The 14,505-nt window shown below is 42.1% G+C and overlaps 1 protein-coding gene across 3 annotated transcripts; it reads right to left on the minus strand.

The window, feature by feature from the left end:
• Positions 1 to 3,147: 3,147 nt before the first annotated feature.
• On the minus strand, positions 3,148 to 14,248 carry zdhhc8a (zinc finger DHHC-type palmitoyltransferase 8a). Of its 3 annotated transcripts, none has more exons than XM_056402703.1 (10): positions 13,776 to 14,248; positions 7,560 to 7,681; positions 7,306 to 7,463; positions 6,627 to 6,799; positions 6,417 to 6,519; positions 6,125 to 6,216; positions 5,901 to 6,021; positions 5,673 to 5,784; positions 5,009 to 5,121; positions 3,148 to 4,912 (listed from the first exon to the last, which is right to left on the minus strand). In XM_056402703.1, the coding sequence occupies exons 1-10, from the start codon at positions 13,877 to 13,879 to the stop codon at positions 3,596 to 3,598; spliced, it is 2,415 nt and encodes an 804-aa protein (XP_056258678.1). In that variant the 5' UTR covers positions 13,880 to 14,248; the 3' UTR covers positions 3,148 to 3,595. The 3 variants fall into 3 exon arrangements, with proteins under 3 accessions (XP_056258678.1, XP_056258677.1, XP_056258679.1); XM_056402702.1 differs by having other exon boundaries at positions 5,673 to 5,787; XM_056402704.1 differs by having other exon boundaries at positions 5,673 to 5,787; positions 13,653 to 14,247.
• Between the last annotated feature and the right edge of the window lie 257 nt (positions 14,249 to 14,505).

Genomic DNA, 14,505 nt, shown 5'->3' on the forward strand with positions numbered 1-14,505 from the left:
TGGGGCAAATGAGCCAAAACTATCTGCATGGACACAGACCTTTTAACTAATGTTTAATGTTTAGCATGTGTCATATCGTATAGTTGCAGCTTGGGATATAATTGAGATAAATATAATGAGAGTATGAGGACAGCAGCCTCTTCTAAGACATGCATGTATTTGTTATGAGGTAAAACATAGTAAAAATAGCATGATGCAAGATGGGGGGGCTTCTCAGACACCACTATTTGCAAAGAGTACTTTTGATCCACTCCTCTAACTCAACAACCTGCAATCCCTCTTTGCACAGCAGCCCTGTCATTACCATCATTGCCATCTTTCCCCCAGCTACAGAAACTAAGATGAGTGTGTGTGGGGGGGGGGAGCAGGATAGGGGGAGTGCAAAACAAGGGAGAGAGTAAAGGAAGAGAAAACATCAGATCATCCAAATGCCTATCCTGCTATGGAGTATTTTCTACAACATCAGCTTGTGTAAGTGCTTTTTTTTTTTGACTTAGTCCCACACAGGAAAAAGTCAAGACTGTGCTGGATTTAAAATAGGAGAGTGATTTCTATGAGAGAACAAAATAACACTGACACTTCAGCACCATAATCTCCCTGTGAAAAACAACAACCTATACTTCAACAATACAAGAATAACAGAGTCTATGGGGCAAAAAGGTAACAGGTATGTATTAGAAAATATATATTTTTAATTTAATTTCTGTTCTTTTGGGAATTTGATGTGTCTGTTTCTTTGTGATGATGATGATGTGCTTCTTTCTCTCTATGATGAACACTTTGACAAAAAGGAAACTCATCGGTGCTTCCCTCACTCGAACTGACAATGTGAAGATCGTGGGAAACTTTTGATGGTTCAGACAAAGTTTCAAAGACTTGACAAGTGAGAAAACGACACATCGCAGCCAACATCTGGTGAGGAGTAAGACGGAGACGCTGCCCAGGTCTACGACGACGGCTTTATCAATATTTAAAATGATTGATCACAGGAAAAGTTAGAAATGTATCTTCTTAGCTTTACCGCCACACAGCTGCTGAGTGCTGAGTCTCCACCTCTCTGTGGTGTATTGTGTATTGTTTTAATAAAACCAAATTCACAACATAGTTGTTCTGGTTCTTCTGTTTCTGTTGTCGGACAGAAACAGATATAAAGTAATGATTGAATCGCACCTCATAAATATTACATGTCAACCAGCAGTCTCTCCGAAGCCGCTGCACTGCTGTGATAAAAACCTTATTTTATGATCACAACTTCATCTGACAAAATCAACAGCAACAGCAACACAGGTTCTTGCTCTTGAACACAGTAAAACACTAAGTCAGCATTTTAGGATTTATCCACTCTGCAGACCCATCTGGAAAAACTTGTTTTTTGCATGAGAAAAATGCTGCTTTAGACAAGAGGCTGAAACCGACAGAAAAAGATGTGTTCTTAAATTTAATTAGCTTCATGTGGACATACAGTAATAGGTACGGACAGGAGAAACTGTTTGAGCTCACATGTTGGCACGTGAGTGTCGTTTAAAGAAGGCGTTGGAAAAACTGCAAACTTATCCTTTAATACGCAGGCTCCTTTTAAATTCAAGTTGAAACCCTGAACACTTTGAAAAGGGATCAGACACATAGTCATGGATGATCAGATCTCACTATCTCACTAGGTCTTTTATGTTTTAGTTTTTTTTCTTGTTGAGCTGAGTGTATTGTTATAAAGCTGAGCAGTGCTAACTTTATAGCATAGTGGTTTTTGGTATTGGTTGACGCTAAATGCAAAGAAAATATATAATAGATTAAAAATAAAAATTTAAAAGGTTTGTTGGGCTTTGATTCACAGTAACTTGAGGAGAGGAGGTTCATATGAGTGCAGCTTGTTCACGTCCCTCCTGGGTTTCTAAATAATAATAATAAAGCTTTGAATGCCCTGAATTGTCCTCATCCTTCTCCTCTGAGTTCCTCACTGTCGTGTTCTCAGTCTCAGTTTCATAGAATCTGAAATCTTGATAGACATTTTTTGGCAAGAACAACTGTTCTAATGACTACTGAACAATGCGTGTTGCTCTCTGGCACACTTCCTTTTTTCTTTTCTCTTTTTTTTTTGGTCAGGCTCCAGATCTTTTGTTGTTGTCAGATCTTTAGCTAAGCTCGTGAGAATGAGTCGGTTTTAAATCCCTCTGAATTTACCAGTCTGGTGAGAGATCTGTCAGTTATTCAGCTGTGATGTGAATTTCCTGCCGACACTTTAAATCAGTCGGGCCTTTCAAGCTCTCTCGTCATATCTGCGTGTCCACCTGCTGTAAGCTCAGGTCCGACAATAACTCACATGAAAAGCTCCAACCTCAGAGTAATTAACTGTCTAAACAAAAATGTGTTTTCTATCATGGCTCAAAGAAGGACCTGTCTTTAAAAATATTTCCATGAAAAAGAATCTGAATGACACAGCCAGACCTGGGAGTGAAGGCCAGCCAAAAGAGCATTTGATGCAATCTGAAAAAATAAAAATAAAATGCAAAAATGTGTCAGTGGATTCCTCATCTGAGCTCCCTGAAATATTATTACTTTAATGTGGAAATATCTGTAGTGATCATAACCTGCTGTGTAAAAAGGAACTTTTCAAGAGCAAGGCTCGTTACAGCGCCTCCATCGACGACGTCCTGTTTCCAGGCATTTTACACACAATAGCATCATCTACTGGAGCAGGCTGCCCCACTGACATCACACCACCTTCTGAAACTGGTCACTAGAGGGCGCTATATACAAATTCAATGCAGAAACTGCCATTGCAGAGCGGGTTAAACCGCTCCACCACAGAGCTGCATTTAAACTCTCTATCACGTCATAATTTCATTTTCTTCCCAGCAGTGCAGTCAGCACTGCTGTACAGATGTATGCAATTATTCATTGTAGCCGTTTTAAAAGTGAATGATTGTACTTGTTAAAATACATTTGGGCTCTTTCTCCTTAACGCATGTCATCTGTCGAGTTATCAGCTAAAATTATTTTGTGATTTGGAAGAAAAAAAAACTAGAGTGCAAGTGTAATATCTTTGAAGCAAGATTGATAATCAACAGCAAAACACAATTTTCCCTTTGCTGCAGAAGTGTAATCCTTCACTGACAGCCATTCACACCAGAAATAAGATTAAAACAGAACTGAAAATTACAAAATAAGTTTATTCATATAAACAACTACAAAAATCTATTAAATAAGGGGGGTTTTTTTCGGCAGGAGGAAAATTTGATGGTGTGGTATAACATAGTTTCACAAAAGCAATATCAAAACATGTACAAACAAATAATAAGTTAATCTGTAGTTTTCACATAGCTCTTCCGCTTTGACTGAGTTTATAGAGCTCGCTCTGTTTGTAAGAGGAGGCACAACTATCCTGAGATTCACCGGTTTTCAGATTTGGTCAAACTTACATGACTTTTGCAAGAATATTTCCGAGTTTATTCTTTATTTGTTTCTCACACCTAGTCCCACACAGGAAAGTCCCAAATGGCCTCTTATTTACAAAGTATTTTGGAGCTGTGAGAACTGAGACTAACACTGCATAGATGATTCATTCACACCATCAGAAGTTTTTTTTATTTTAATTTTTTTATTTCAGGGCTCCCAGAGCGACTGAGTCCTTCCCCTCAGAAGAGTACGTGAGCGAGGATCGTTTTGTGTTGGCATATGAGGCGTAGGAAGGGGCAGAGGACGTGGAGGAGGAGGGTAAGCGGGGCAGGGTGGATGTAGAGGAAGGAAGAGGTTGCGTCTGTCTGTCAGGATGGCAGTAGGCCGGAGAGGAAGACCTGCCCTTGCTTTGCAGGCTGCTGCTGCTGCTGCTCTGCAGAGGAGAGCTGGAGGTTTTCGGGCCTCGAGTCAGAGACGACGTGGAGGAGCTGGAGAGGGGTGAGGTCCTCATGCCGTAACCAAGAATACCTGTGCTCATCAGAAACTCCCTGGAGCCGTAGGCGGGAGGAGTCGGTCCACGGGAGCCTGGAGTTCGGATGTTGTCCGGCGGTAGACTCCGCCTGCTGGGGATGTCATAGATCCCAAGGTCTGTGCCGTAGAGCGCCTGGGATCTGGCTTGGAGACGCAGCATCCTCTCCCTCTCCTCCATCTCCCGTCTCTCGTGGATAGATGCCATCATGGTTTTTGAAAAGTTGTCATAGCGCGCAGCAGCAGACATCTGAGGTGGCAAGCCCTGTGGAGCGAGATCACGAAAGCTGTCTCGAAGACTTTGAGAGGTCAGCTCACGCATGGTCAGACCTGGAGGGGGAACGTCTCGGGATGTTACGCTTTGGGTTGCGAGGTCTCTCGGCATCAGCCCTTGAAAAGCAGGAGAAGGGTCTCTTTGCATGAAACCTTGGAAGGAGGGCGAGTGATCCCTTGAGGTGAGACCCTGCAAAGAAGGTGAGGGGTCTCGAGGCTGAGGAGACTGTCTGGTGACGCCCATGAACACGGGACTGTAGGCATGAGGAGGGGGCCTCTGCACCACAGTCCCATCTGTGCCCAGGGCCATAAAGTGAGGGTGGTAGCCGACTGGAGGCGCCCCTCTCTGAGCAAGGAACTGAGGTTCTGCAGGGTTTATTAGGTTATCATAGGTCAGGCTGCTGCTGCTGCTGCTGCTGTGGTTGGCCAGCAGGCTGGAGGAGGAGATGATGCCCAGCGGGGGATTGGATCCAAAACCATCAGCATGCATGGCCGGTAGCTGGGATTTGCTACCATGCCGACTGGCGTGTTTGAGGGTGAGGGAGCGGGAGTTGAGCGTCAGAGAGTTGAGCTGCAGGGAGCTGGAGGCGGTGCTGGTCTGGCGGGGAGACTGGACAGGTAGACCCACCTGCTGGCTGCCTCTCGCAGGGCTTTCTCTAGACTCAAAGCGGAGGTCAGGACTTTTGTTGCTCCCTTGCTGCTCTGATGTCCTCAGCAACTAAACAACACAATAAAAAAAAAAAGAGTCAGACATGGATCAAAACCAAGAGCTGGATATTAAGGATCAAACTCCTACAATCTGACTGAAAAGCACCTGCTCTGGTGGAATGGGTGATGAACCTCTGGATATGGCCTCCAGAACGGGCCGCAGCTGTGGCACAGTGGGAATGGATACAGGAATGATGGATTTGGTATGATGTCCCATCTCTGAAAAAGAAGTCACCATGAAGGATGTCAACAAATCCCATGAAAAGACATTTACAACTTCTGTAGCTAGTGGCGCATATGAATGAATCTTTAAATCTTTTTTAAAAATTGGATCAAAAATTGTTTTTAGAAATGCTACATACTTTCCTAAAACAGCAGGGCATTGTAGTTTTTAGTAAACTTTACTCAAACATGCATTAACAACACAGTGGCTGGGGACTACTTTCAGGCGTGGATTTATACACATTTGGTGCACTAGCCAGTATTCGCAGCACAATCTGTGTGTGGGGTTGACTCCAAGTAAAATACAGTGCCCATGTTCACCGCAATGAACAAACAGACAATACAAAGATAATAGTTGTTAGTAGAATCAATACATTGTTGGTGTCTGTTGACTTAAATACAGAATCTCACCAGACTTTCATTTACTCTGCAGATATATATCGACTTAGACTCGATGTTATGAGTATCTTTGTCACTTTACAAATACGAATACTGTGAAAATATTGCTGCAGGGCTGTGTCTGGTACATATCTGTCATTCTACAGTACCATCCATGGCAGCTATTTGGCCTTTCAGCAGGCCGTGGTCTGGTTTCGGTGGCAGTGGTGGTGGAGTTTTCAGCTGCTTGATGTCTGACAGCTCGACAGCTCCAGCTGAGGTCTGCTGGCGGGATACAAAAAAACAAAAAAACATCAGAGATCTAATTATATCCACTGACAAATGAGCGCACAATCTTTATATGACATGTGAGAAAATATTGACATGCTTGTACATACTTTATCCTGACTATGTATCCCGTTATCCCTGACTTTCACTGGCATCTGCCGGTCGATTTCCGGTCTCAGGAACGGAGGCTGAACATGGATGACCATTTTCTTACAGGGCCTTGCTGTGTACCTGGTGTCACAGGACAGAAAGAGACAGCAGGGAGTTAGCCAATGTGCTATTTGGCTTCCCTTAAATGATGAAGATAAAGTAGGAAAAAAAAAATGGCTCTCACTTTGGAGAGATAGGACTGCAAACCAGATACTCAAGGTTGTTACAGCAGCCTCGTGTAAAAGGATTTACTCCACCTTGAAACTTCCCAGTGACCTGTGGGAGATAGAAGTGCACCTGTTAATGTCATTACTGTCCATGTCAATACACCATGTTTTAGACTTATACATTTATATTAGATAAATGCATCAGAATAACACTACTGTAGAGGTCGGCTTTATTGACATCATTTAATTAATATTAATTGATTGCTCCTGACAGTAGTTTAACATTTTGAAAATGAAATAAAAACTGACTTGTTCATTTGTGGTGCGCCCTCTGGACACCAGGTACAGGTGGAATCCAGTGAGACCCAGGACCGGGATAAGAAACAGCCCTGATATACTGATCACTACCAAACTGGAAACACTGATCAGGAAAACTGCTTCGTGTTAATCTCAATTAGATGAATATTTAAAGATATAAAAGCGCAGATAGATGCACGGACACAGTGCGAATAAGGATACGTGACAGTGCAGTGCAGCTTCCACAATTCGTCCATGTGGTGCAGGACGTATATGAGGCCGAAGGTGAAGACGCCGATCATGTGAACCGTCAGTGACAACAGAAACAGGAAGAAGTAGCGGTAGTTGCGCCTCCCAATGCAATTGTTCACCCAGGGACAGTGGTGGTCAAAGTCCTGGTAGGAGATAGTGGGAATAAAAAAAGGAAATAAATTCACCAAAGCAACATCACGTACATCACTCAGCCTATATATGAAATATTTTGCACAACAGATTCACTGGTGGCTCCGTCGCTTGTAGAATGTCCACAGTGCTTTCTAAATACACTGCGCTCAATAGAGGCTGAACTGTTTTTCAAATTGCATTTCTACTGAGACTACAAAGGATCTGAGAAAAGGATTAACCTGATTAATGAGAACTCTCTCCCCCTCCATCACACTCTGTCCATCATTCACTGCAGAAATCCTCCTTTATTGACTTTCCCCACACACACTGCTAAGCTCGCTCAAACACTGTTCACGTTTCTCTCTGATCTGTCCACTCATGCATTATATTATCTCACTCTTACCACTCACCCCCCCCCCATTTAAATTCCCCCATGTTTGTCGTCACCCTCCCCTGTATCTAGTATTCTATAACGTGCCCCTTCTCCCCGCTAGTTTAAACCTTTCCACGCTCTCACCTCCACACAGTGATCGCAGACGCTGCAGTGCGAGCAGCGCGGGGGTCTGTAGAAATGACACGAAGCGCACCACTTCATCCGCACCTGGACGCCCTTCACGTCCACGTTCTTGTACAGCGGCGCGCGGAACTCATCGTCTTTGTCCTCGTCCTCATTAGCTGGAAAACAGTCATTGCGAAAATTGACACTTCCACGAATGAAAGAAAGAAAATTCTTTCTCCTACCGTAAGCATAATGTCACTTTGATTACGAACCCATCGGGAGAACACCGGCATCCATAAAGGTTGCCATGGTGAAGTTGGCCAGCACAAAAAGGAAGAGGATGGCACAGCATGGTGGCACAGCAGGGCAGATGGTCACAGCCAGCCACGGGCATCTGAATACACACACACGCAGGAGAAGAAAAATTAGGAAAACTGTTTCCTGCACTTGTCACTGAGTGTTCATTCAAAGCAGAATCCATGATGTAAATCAAGCGCTTGACGGTGTCTCTGAGCCGAGCACGTATCCATCACTTGGAGGTTAATGTTAACACAACGACAAAGACTTTAAGGGATAACCTTCATCAACCTATTTATCCTGAGTGGACCTGTGGATCCCAAAAGTACTTGTTTACAGTGAAAGATAAGCATGCATTAGTGTGCGTTCACCAAGTGATGCACAAACTGTATCTGTGTCACAGAGTGAAGCAGGTCTGGACACATGCAGGGCAGCAACTAATGATTATTTTCGGTATCGATTCATCTGTTGAATATTTTTTCAGATTGATCGGATGAGTCAGAGAATGGTGAAAGAAAATTGGATTTCTTCTTTGACAAATGAACAGTTCAAAACTAAAAGATATTCACAATACAATATAAAACAGACACATTACTTTTGTGTTATGACCAAAAAGCCATTGGAGGACTGTGTAATGTATTGCTGCACTGATACTGGGTTTTTTTTTTAGGCCATTACTGTTACAGATATTTGTGAACTATAAAAATAGTGATATATCGGCTGATGGTACATTTTCTTTTTACATAAACACATAACATTAACAATGTTGATACAGAGACTTGTGGTTTTGTTTTTGTTTTTTAAATGGTGATCAACATTATAAGTGGAAGATTTTGCAGTTTAAAACGTACACTAGTCCATCCTCTCTGGTGGTTAAACTATGTAACGGTGACACTGTTTCTACATTACTTCAGACCACATTGATAATAGTGTGCTGCAGATTCTTGTCACTTATCAGCCGACTTATACACCAACACCATATAGCTTCAATAAACTGATATCTGTCATTATATGCGCCTGGCCAGTTTGTTTGAATAAAGTTTGGCGCAGTACTATAATAAGCAGTCAAACAGCCATAATAATGTCATCCAGTTAGAGCAAGTTTTACATGAGTGAAGGCGCAAGAAGATGAAAGAAAAAAGTTTCAAGAAATTCAAATAAGTGGAGCTTGAACTTTTAATGTTTTTAATCACACAAGTAGATTTTTTTGAATGTTATAAACTATACTGTACTAAAAAAACTAATGTGAAGCTTTTTGTTTTTTAAATCACAGTATTGATCTTTGTGCCCTGTCAGGAATTTAACCAGTAATCTTTTTATGTGCCCTAAAATCTTAGAGAACCATCACTTATCTCTTCCACCAACCCAGTGTGTGTATTTGTGTGTGTGTGTGTGTGTGTGTGTGTGTGTGTGTGTGTGTGTACGTGTGTACGTGCTGAACTATACTGAATGGGAGTATGATTATATCTCTACTGTGTGAGATTAGAGGGAGGGGCAGTGTAATCAGGTTAGGGTGGTAGACAGAGAGGAAAAGATTCACTGGATTATATTAACAGTGTTTGATTGAACATCATGTTTAACCTACATATATACTGTATGGGAATTTTCAGTTTGAATTTACATGTTACAGTTTTTGGTGTGGTATCAGTATAGGTACAATAAAGAATAAAATATCATACATGCTCTATAGCACTGTTGAACAGAAACTGTTTGTGAGGACCAGAAAATGTGGAATACTAGTTACTTTTTTTCCATACAAATTATTCAGATATGAGGAAGTAGTGAACCATAAACACATACAAGTGATTAAACACAAGTTTGATCAAAAGTAGAAAACACTAACAACATTTAAGAGTCATCTGCCTCAACTATGCGCTTCATCCCAGTGCAGCTCCAATCCCCAAACCCCCCGGCTGGTTTTAGTCTGATGGGGGAGGGGTCCACCCCCCACCCACACACACACACCCCCTCCCGAGAGGAATGCCTGCTGATGCCGTGCCAGATGCAAACCCAGTAATCCCTGGGATTATGAACTCTGGATTACAGACCATTTCTGCCAGTCCGGTGCATTGTGGATGCCTCACATTAGATGCTAAACACATAGAGCGTGCAGTCAAGGCTCATCATATATCACAGTACACCGCTATACACGGTACACCATGAGATAAATCCAATCGATTCACTTAATGGCCGTGTATAACTGCACAGGACCCCCTCGTGCAAGTGATGTCGCCACTACATTCACAGGCTCTCTTCAGTAGATGAGGAAATATTGGAAGTAGGACAAGAATTTCTTTGTAGATTTTTTAACAAATTTAGCATAATGAAATTATAAGAATCTTCAGAAACAGTGAACATGTGATAAAAAGATTAAAGACCCCACCCCTAAGGCTGCTATTCAGGATTTGTGTCCAAGTTCTTCTCACTAAATAAGGTCATGTTTGACATGTGCTTAAATTGTCATAGCTGATCACTTACATTAAGCTGGGAAACTGGAGCTGGTTAGTTAAACATGTATCATAGATAGATAGATAGATAGATAGATAGATAGATAGATAGATAGATAGATAGATAGATAGATAGATAGATAGATAGATAGATAGATAGATGGGTCTGACTTCTTGTGGACAACACTACACAGTGGTCGCCTCTGCATGGATAGTGAGCCCACATCATTGATCTGAGACCATCTGGACCGCGGGGAGAGGCAGTTCATTACACTGCAGCGTGGCAAGACAAGCCCCACCTAATGAAACGGCCCAGGCAGAGCTGTATTAATTCACACGGAGCAGTAAGCTGCTCTCTGCAATCTGCACACTGCCCACGTCCCGCAGTGGGTCAGTGGCACAGCAGACACACCGCGCAGTTGTCGGTCGGAGTGAGCAAGTTCACTACAGGCTGGCAGCCAGGGCTCCTTTTGTGTGAAATATTGTAGCAGTTAGATAAGTGACGTCATTGTCAGGTGATACGTCAGATTTCTAGACACAACATCGGAGCAGAAAACGCCGGCGGTGAATAAATAACCACCGACTGTACAATAAATCTCCACGTGTGCGCACAATGTCGTGGGTTCAACCTTTTTTTTCACATCATCTGTGACTTGTGTCATCCAAATCTCATCTTTCCCCTGCAACAAAGATATGGACATTTTCTTTTGATGCATGCAAGCAAAGCCATCTAAGCTTTAAATCAGTAAAGAAAATGAGTGGAATAAACAGTAAGTGCACATTTAAAATATGGACTTTAATATGTTTCTGTTCTGAACACATAGTTTGCTTAGATCAACTGCGTTCAGTGCTTACACTATAACTGACAATTTCAGCACTTCAACTGCGACTCCCATACAACATTTCACATGCAAACAATCAACATTTTATGACATTTTAAACTCTTTGCAATCTAGGAATAGCAATTCTAGCAATTTTCAGCATGAGCAAGCACATTTTATTTTTTGAGGTTCAAAATATATTTTCGGTGTTTCAAACTTTACTCAGTAGATAAGGGAGAGTCTGAGCAGAGTTAAACTCGATTAGCAAGGGACATTTTTCTTGGTCCCTCTGATGTCTTTGGGCTTTGTTTGGGCGTAGTCTGACCTGTCTGAGTTTAACAATGCACAACGCCGGCAGCGCTAACCCAAACAAAAGTTCACGGTCAGGGGGAACAAAAGCAGGAAACCGGTAACTGATGAATTTTATCAGGGAAGAGGAAGACAAAAGAGCCTCTACAGTTCTAAAGGTCGTTCTATGACTCTACCAATCCTGCAGTAGAAACAGAAATGGGGAAATGCATGCTTGTACTACTAATGCATACAAATAGGCCCCAACAGTGATGATTGCATTACCAGGGGGCTGGGACTTTAAATGTATAACTTGACTGCAGGGTTGAGAATCGTGGTTTATTTTGTCTGCAGTGTTAAAATAAAGGGTCAAAATAAAGTGTTCATGAATATAAAAGGTAACAATAAGAGAAAGATGTGCACTTTTGAACAAAAGTATTGACACAGCATGAGTGTGCGTGAGAGTATTCCAAGCACAACACTTTAAAGGATGCACGGCTGACATTCACTGACTAATGTATGTTCCTATGATTCACACTATCCAGGGTAACGGCCAGGGTGATGTTATGGCAGATGACAAGCGATGTCCTTTTGACTCAGTGTTACCAAGTCTGGGCTGAACAGAGCAGTGGCACCTGCCCATCTCAGCTTTTGGAGGAAGGGAGTCACTCCAGCTGCAGCGGCTGACTTGGCAGATGCACAGGATATCAAGGAAGTTATTGCTCATATCAGAAAACTGTGATATTCAGTGGCAGCTGACTGACACTGACTTTCTGCCAATGTTCTCCTGAAGAGAAAATGTTTCCAACTTCCTGCTTAAAGCTGATATGAATGGTCTTTAGATCTACTGTACGGACTTCAATATAAAGGCAAATAGACACTCGCTCGACTAGTTTGGTGGTCAGCTAGAGGGTGAGGTTTTTAACTATTTTATTTTTAAGGTCAATAAACGGTAAAGCCATGAGGTCAGAAGATTTTAAGCTCTATTCTACTGGATTGTGTTGATTAAAAAACATTTTCACGTCATAAGGTCATTTCAGCTCAAATGCAACCCTCGTCCCATAAGACGCAGATTCATCACTCGTTCGTTCAATCATTTGCAGTGTCCTGGTTTTGCTGGTTTAGCACTGCAGTCCCAATTAAGCGATCTCTTTTCAATCCATCACGTCAGCAGGCCATTGATTTTTTTTCTTCTCCTACAGAGTATAGATGTAGTTCATCGGGATTTCTCCACCAACCTGTTTCTGAGTGCAAAAGTCTCATGACCGTGGCAAATAGACAGCTGTCAAGTTGTCAAATCAATTCCATTTTGACATATCTTTATCTTCCTGTGTGGTGAAAGCTCCGATATTAAATATAAATATTAAAAATACAAATCAAATTCCTATAAACCACATCTGCAGAGACTAGACAGGCCCAAAGGAGAGAGACGCTCTGTAATAAGAGTCATTAAATGTGTTGATATACTGATACTTTCTCGCTTTATATAGTGTAATCATGGCTTAGAAACTGAAATGAAAGCCACTGCAAGGAGGTAACAGTAAATGTGTGCTGATAGTAAATTCAAAGATCCCAGACTCCATTTTTCCCAGATGGGGGATCACATGGCATCAACCAGAGGATCCTAATCCCACACTCCCAATCTGGTGTCAGATTCCAGTGGAAACGGTGCACCGCTGGAGAATACAGGAGAAACTAGGACAGATATGGTTGCGGAGGTGAAGGGTCAGTAGACTGGAATAGAATTGATGAGGTGGGAGCCTTCATACAAATTAAAATATCTGCTTTTTATCCTTTCTTTATATTTCTTTATGAAGGCCTACATACACTGAGTAAAGGCTTTGAAATACTGTATATAAATCAACCAGACCTGTAGTCATCATTTAAATTGGATTCTAGGGTTTTATAGGATATTGTATTTGGTTCTTTGCTGCATGCCAGTGGAGTCTCACAAATAGGTCCAAATAACGAGACACTTTTACCAAATGTTGTATTGAATTTCAATACGATCCTGACACAAACTAACGATGAATAAAAACAGATTTAAAAGGTTTTGCGGGGTGTGTATTTGATTCCCTCCAGATAAATTTATGACACATGTGGGTCAAAATGACATGCTGATACGTGCTGATTATCCCCTCAACTGTGCTTACTCTGAGTCCTGTGGGTGCTCTGGGCAGGCACCCAGAATGGCCCACACTTTGAGCCAACCAGGTCAGATGTTAGCCGCCCCTGTCTGCCTTCACAGTGAAGTGAGGGAAGAGGAAGAAGAAATGGTGTTTGTTTTTTTTCTTTAACAGTATTTAAGCCTGTTTTTTTTTTTCTTAAAAATAATTTAGGATATAGAAAACTAAAAATCTAAAATTGGTGTAAAAGTGTAGAGTCAATATTATTGAATTTTGAGGGATGTTAGAGAAGAAGGTAACGCAAAACATTTTAAAAATGTTATAGTATCAAAATATAATTCCTCATGCAACAAATACAGAGATAGGCCTATTTGAATGAAGGATACCTGGTGGATGATGGTTGAAGAGTGATGGATGTCTGGATGAAACAGATGGATGGGTATGGATTCTCCGCGGAGCAAACCAACAGTGCATGTCACCAACTTTTCAATCCTTGCGGTCGCACTTACGTGAAGACGAAGAACAAGGAGGTAGAGCCGACCAGGAGGCAGGCGGCCGTGCACACCGGGATGAAGGCGCTGGGCTTCAGCGAGTCGGCGCCGCCGGCGGGCATCCTGCGTCCTCTCCTCCACACTCACCAGCGTCTCATACTAACGAACACACCGGAGGAGTGTTGTCGCTGTTATTTCTGTGTGTATCTCGGAAAACCCCCCCCCATAAATCACAGGTCGCCGGAAAACGAAAATCATAGTAAAACGGTGAAAAGAATTGAAGCTCCAAATGAAAAAAAAAAGAGAAAAAAAAGAAAAGAAAGAAAACCGTGCAGATCTGAGCGCAGTCCCGCAGCCCGTCCTGTCTGTCCCGGCAGGCAGCAGAGCACAGATGCCGCCTCTGGTTTATCCCAAAGGTGGAGCTTTTACACATGAATGACGTGAAGCAGCAGACTACTACACTGACTGAGACCCCACGCTGTGGTCTGATCAGCACTCACTTCATTTTTTATTTCTTTCTCTTTGACATTTGTTGTTCATGTTAGTCAGAAGTTATCAATAACATGCGAAGTGATTATCAATAAATGATATGATGTGATTCTGATGTTGCAATCCAAAGTTTCCACTAATGCAGGTTCAACACAATCAAATCACAAGTTTGATACAACTGTAATAAAGCAACATTTACTGAGTTGTAACTAATGGCTAATTGAAGGGTTAATAAATAGTTTACTAATGCTTTTTACGA

The sequence above is a fragment of the Seriola aureovittata genome, chromosome 18, assembly GCF_021018895.1.
Source record: "Seriola aureovittata isolate HTS-2021-v1 ecotype China chromosome 18, ASM2101889v1, whole genome shotgun sequence".
NCBI classification, from domain to species: Eukaryota; Metazoa; Chordata; class Actinopteri; order Carangiformes; family Carangidae; genus Seriola; species Seriola aureovittata.

Coding starts and splice junctions, on each gene's coding strand:
- zdhhc8a (XM_056402702.1), bottom strand. CDS start 13,879: ATGCCCGCCGGCGGCGCCGACTCGCTGAAGCCCAGCGCCTTCATCCCG. Junction 7,682..13,775: donor TCCTTGTTCTTCGTCTTCAC/GTAAGTGCGACC, acceptor GTGTGTATTCAG/ATGCCCGTGGCTGGCTGTGA. Junction 6,217..6,416: donor GGCGCACCACAAATGAACAA/GTCAGTTTTTAT, acceptor TATCTCCCACAG/GTCACTGGGAAGTTTCAAGG.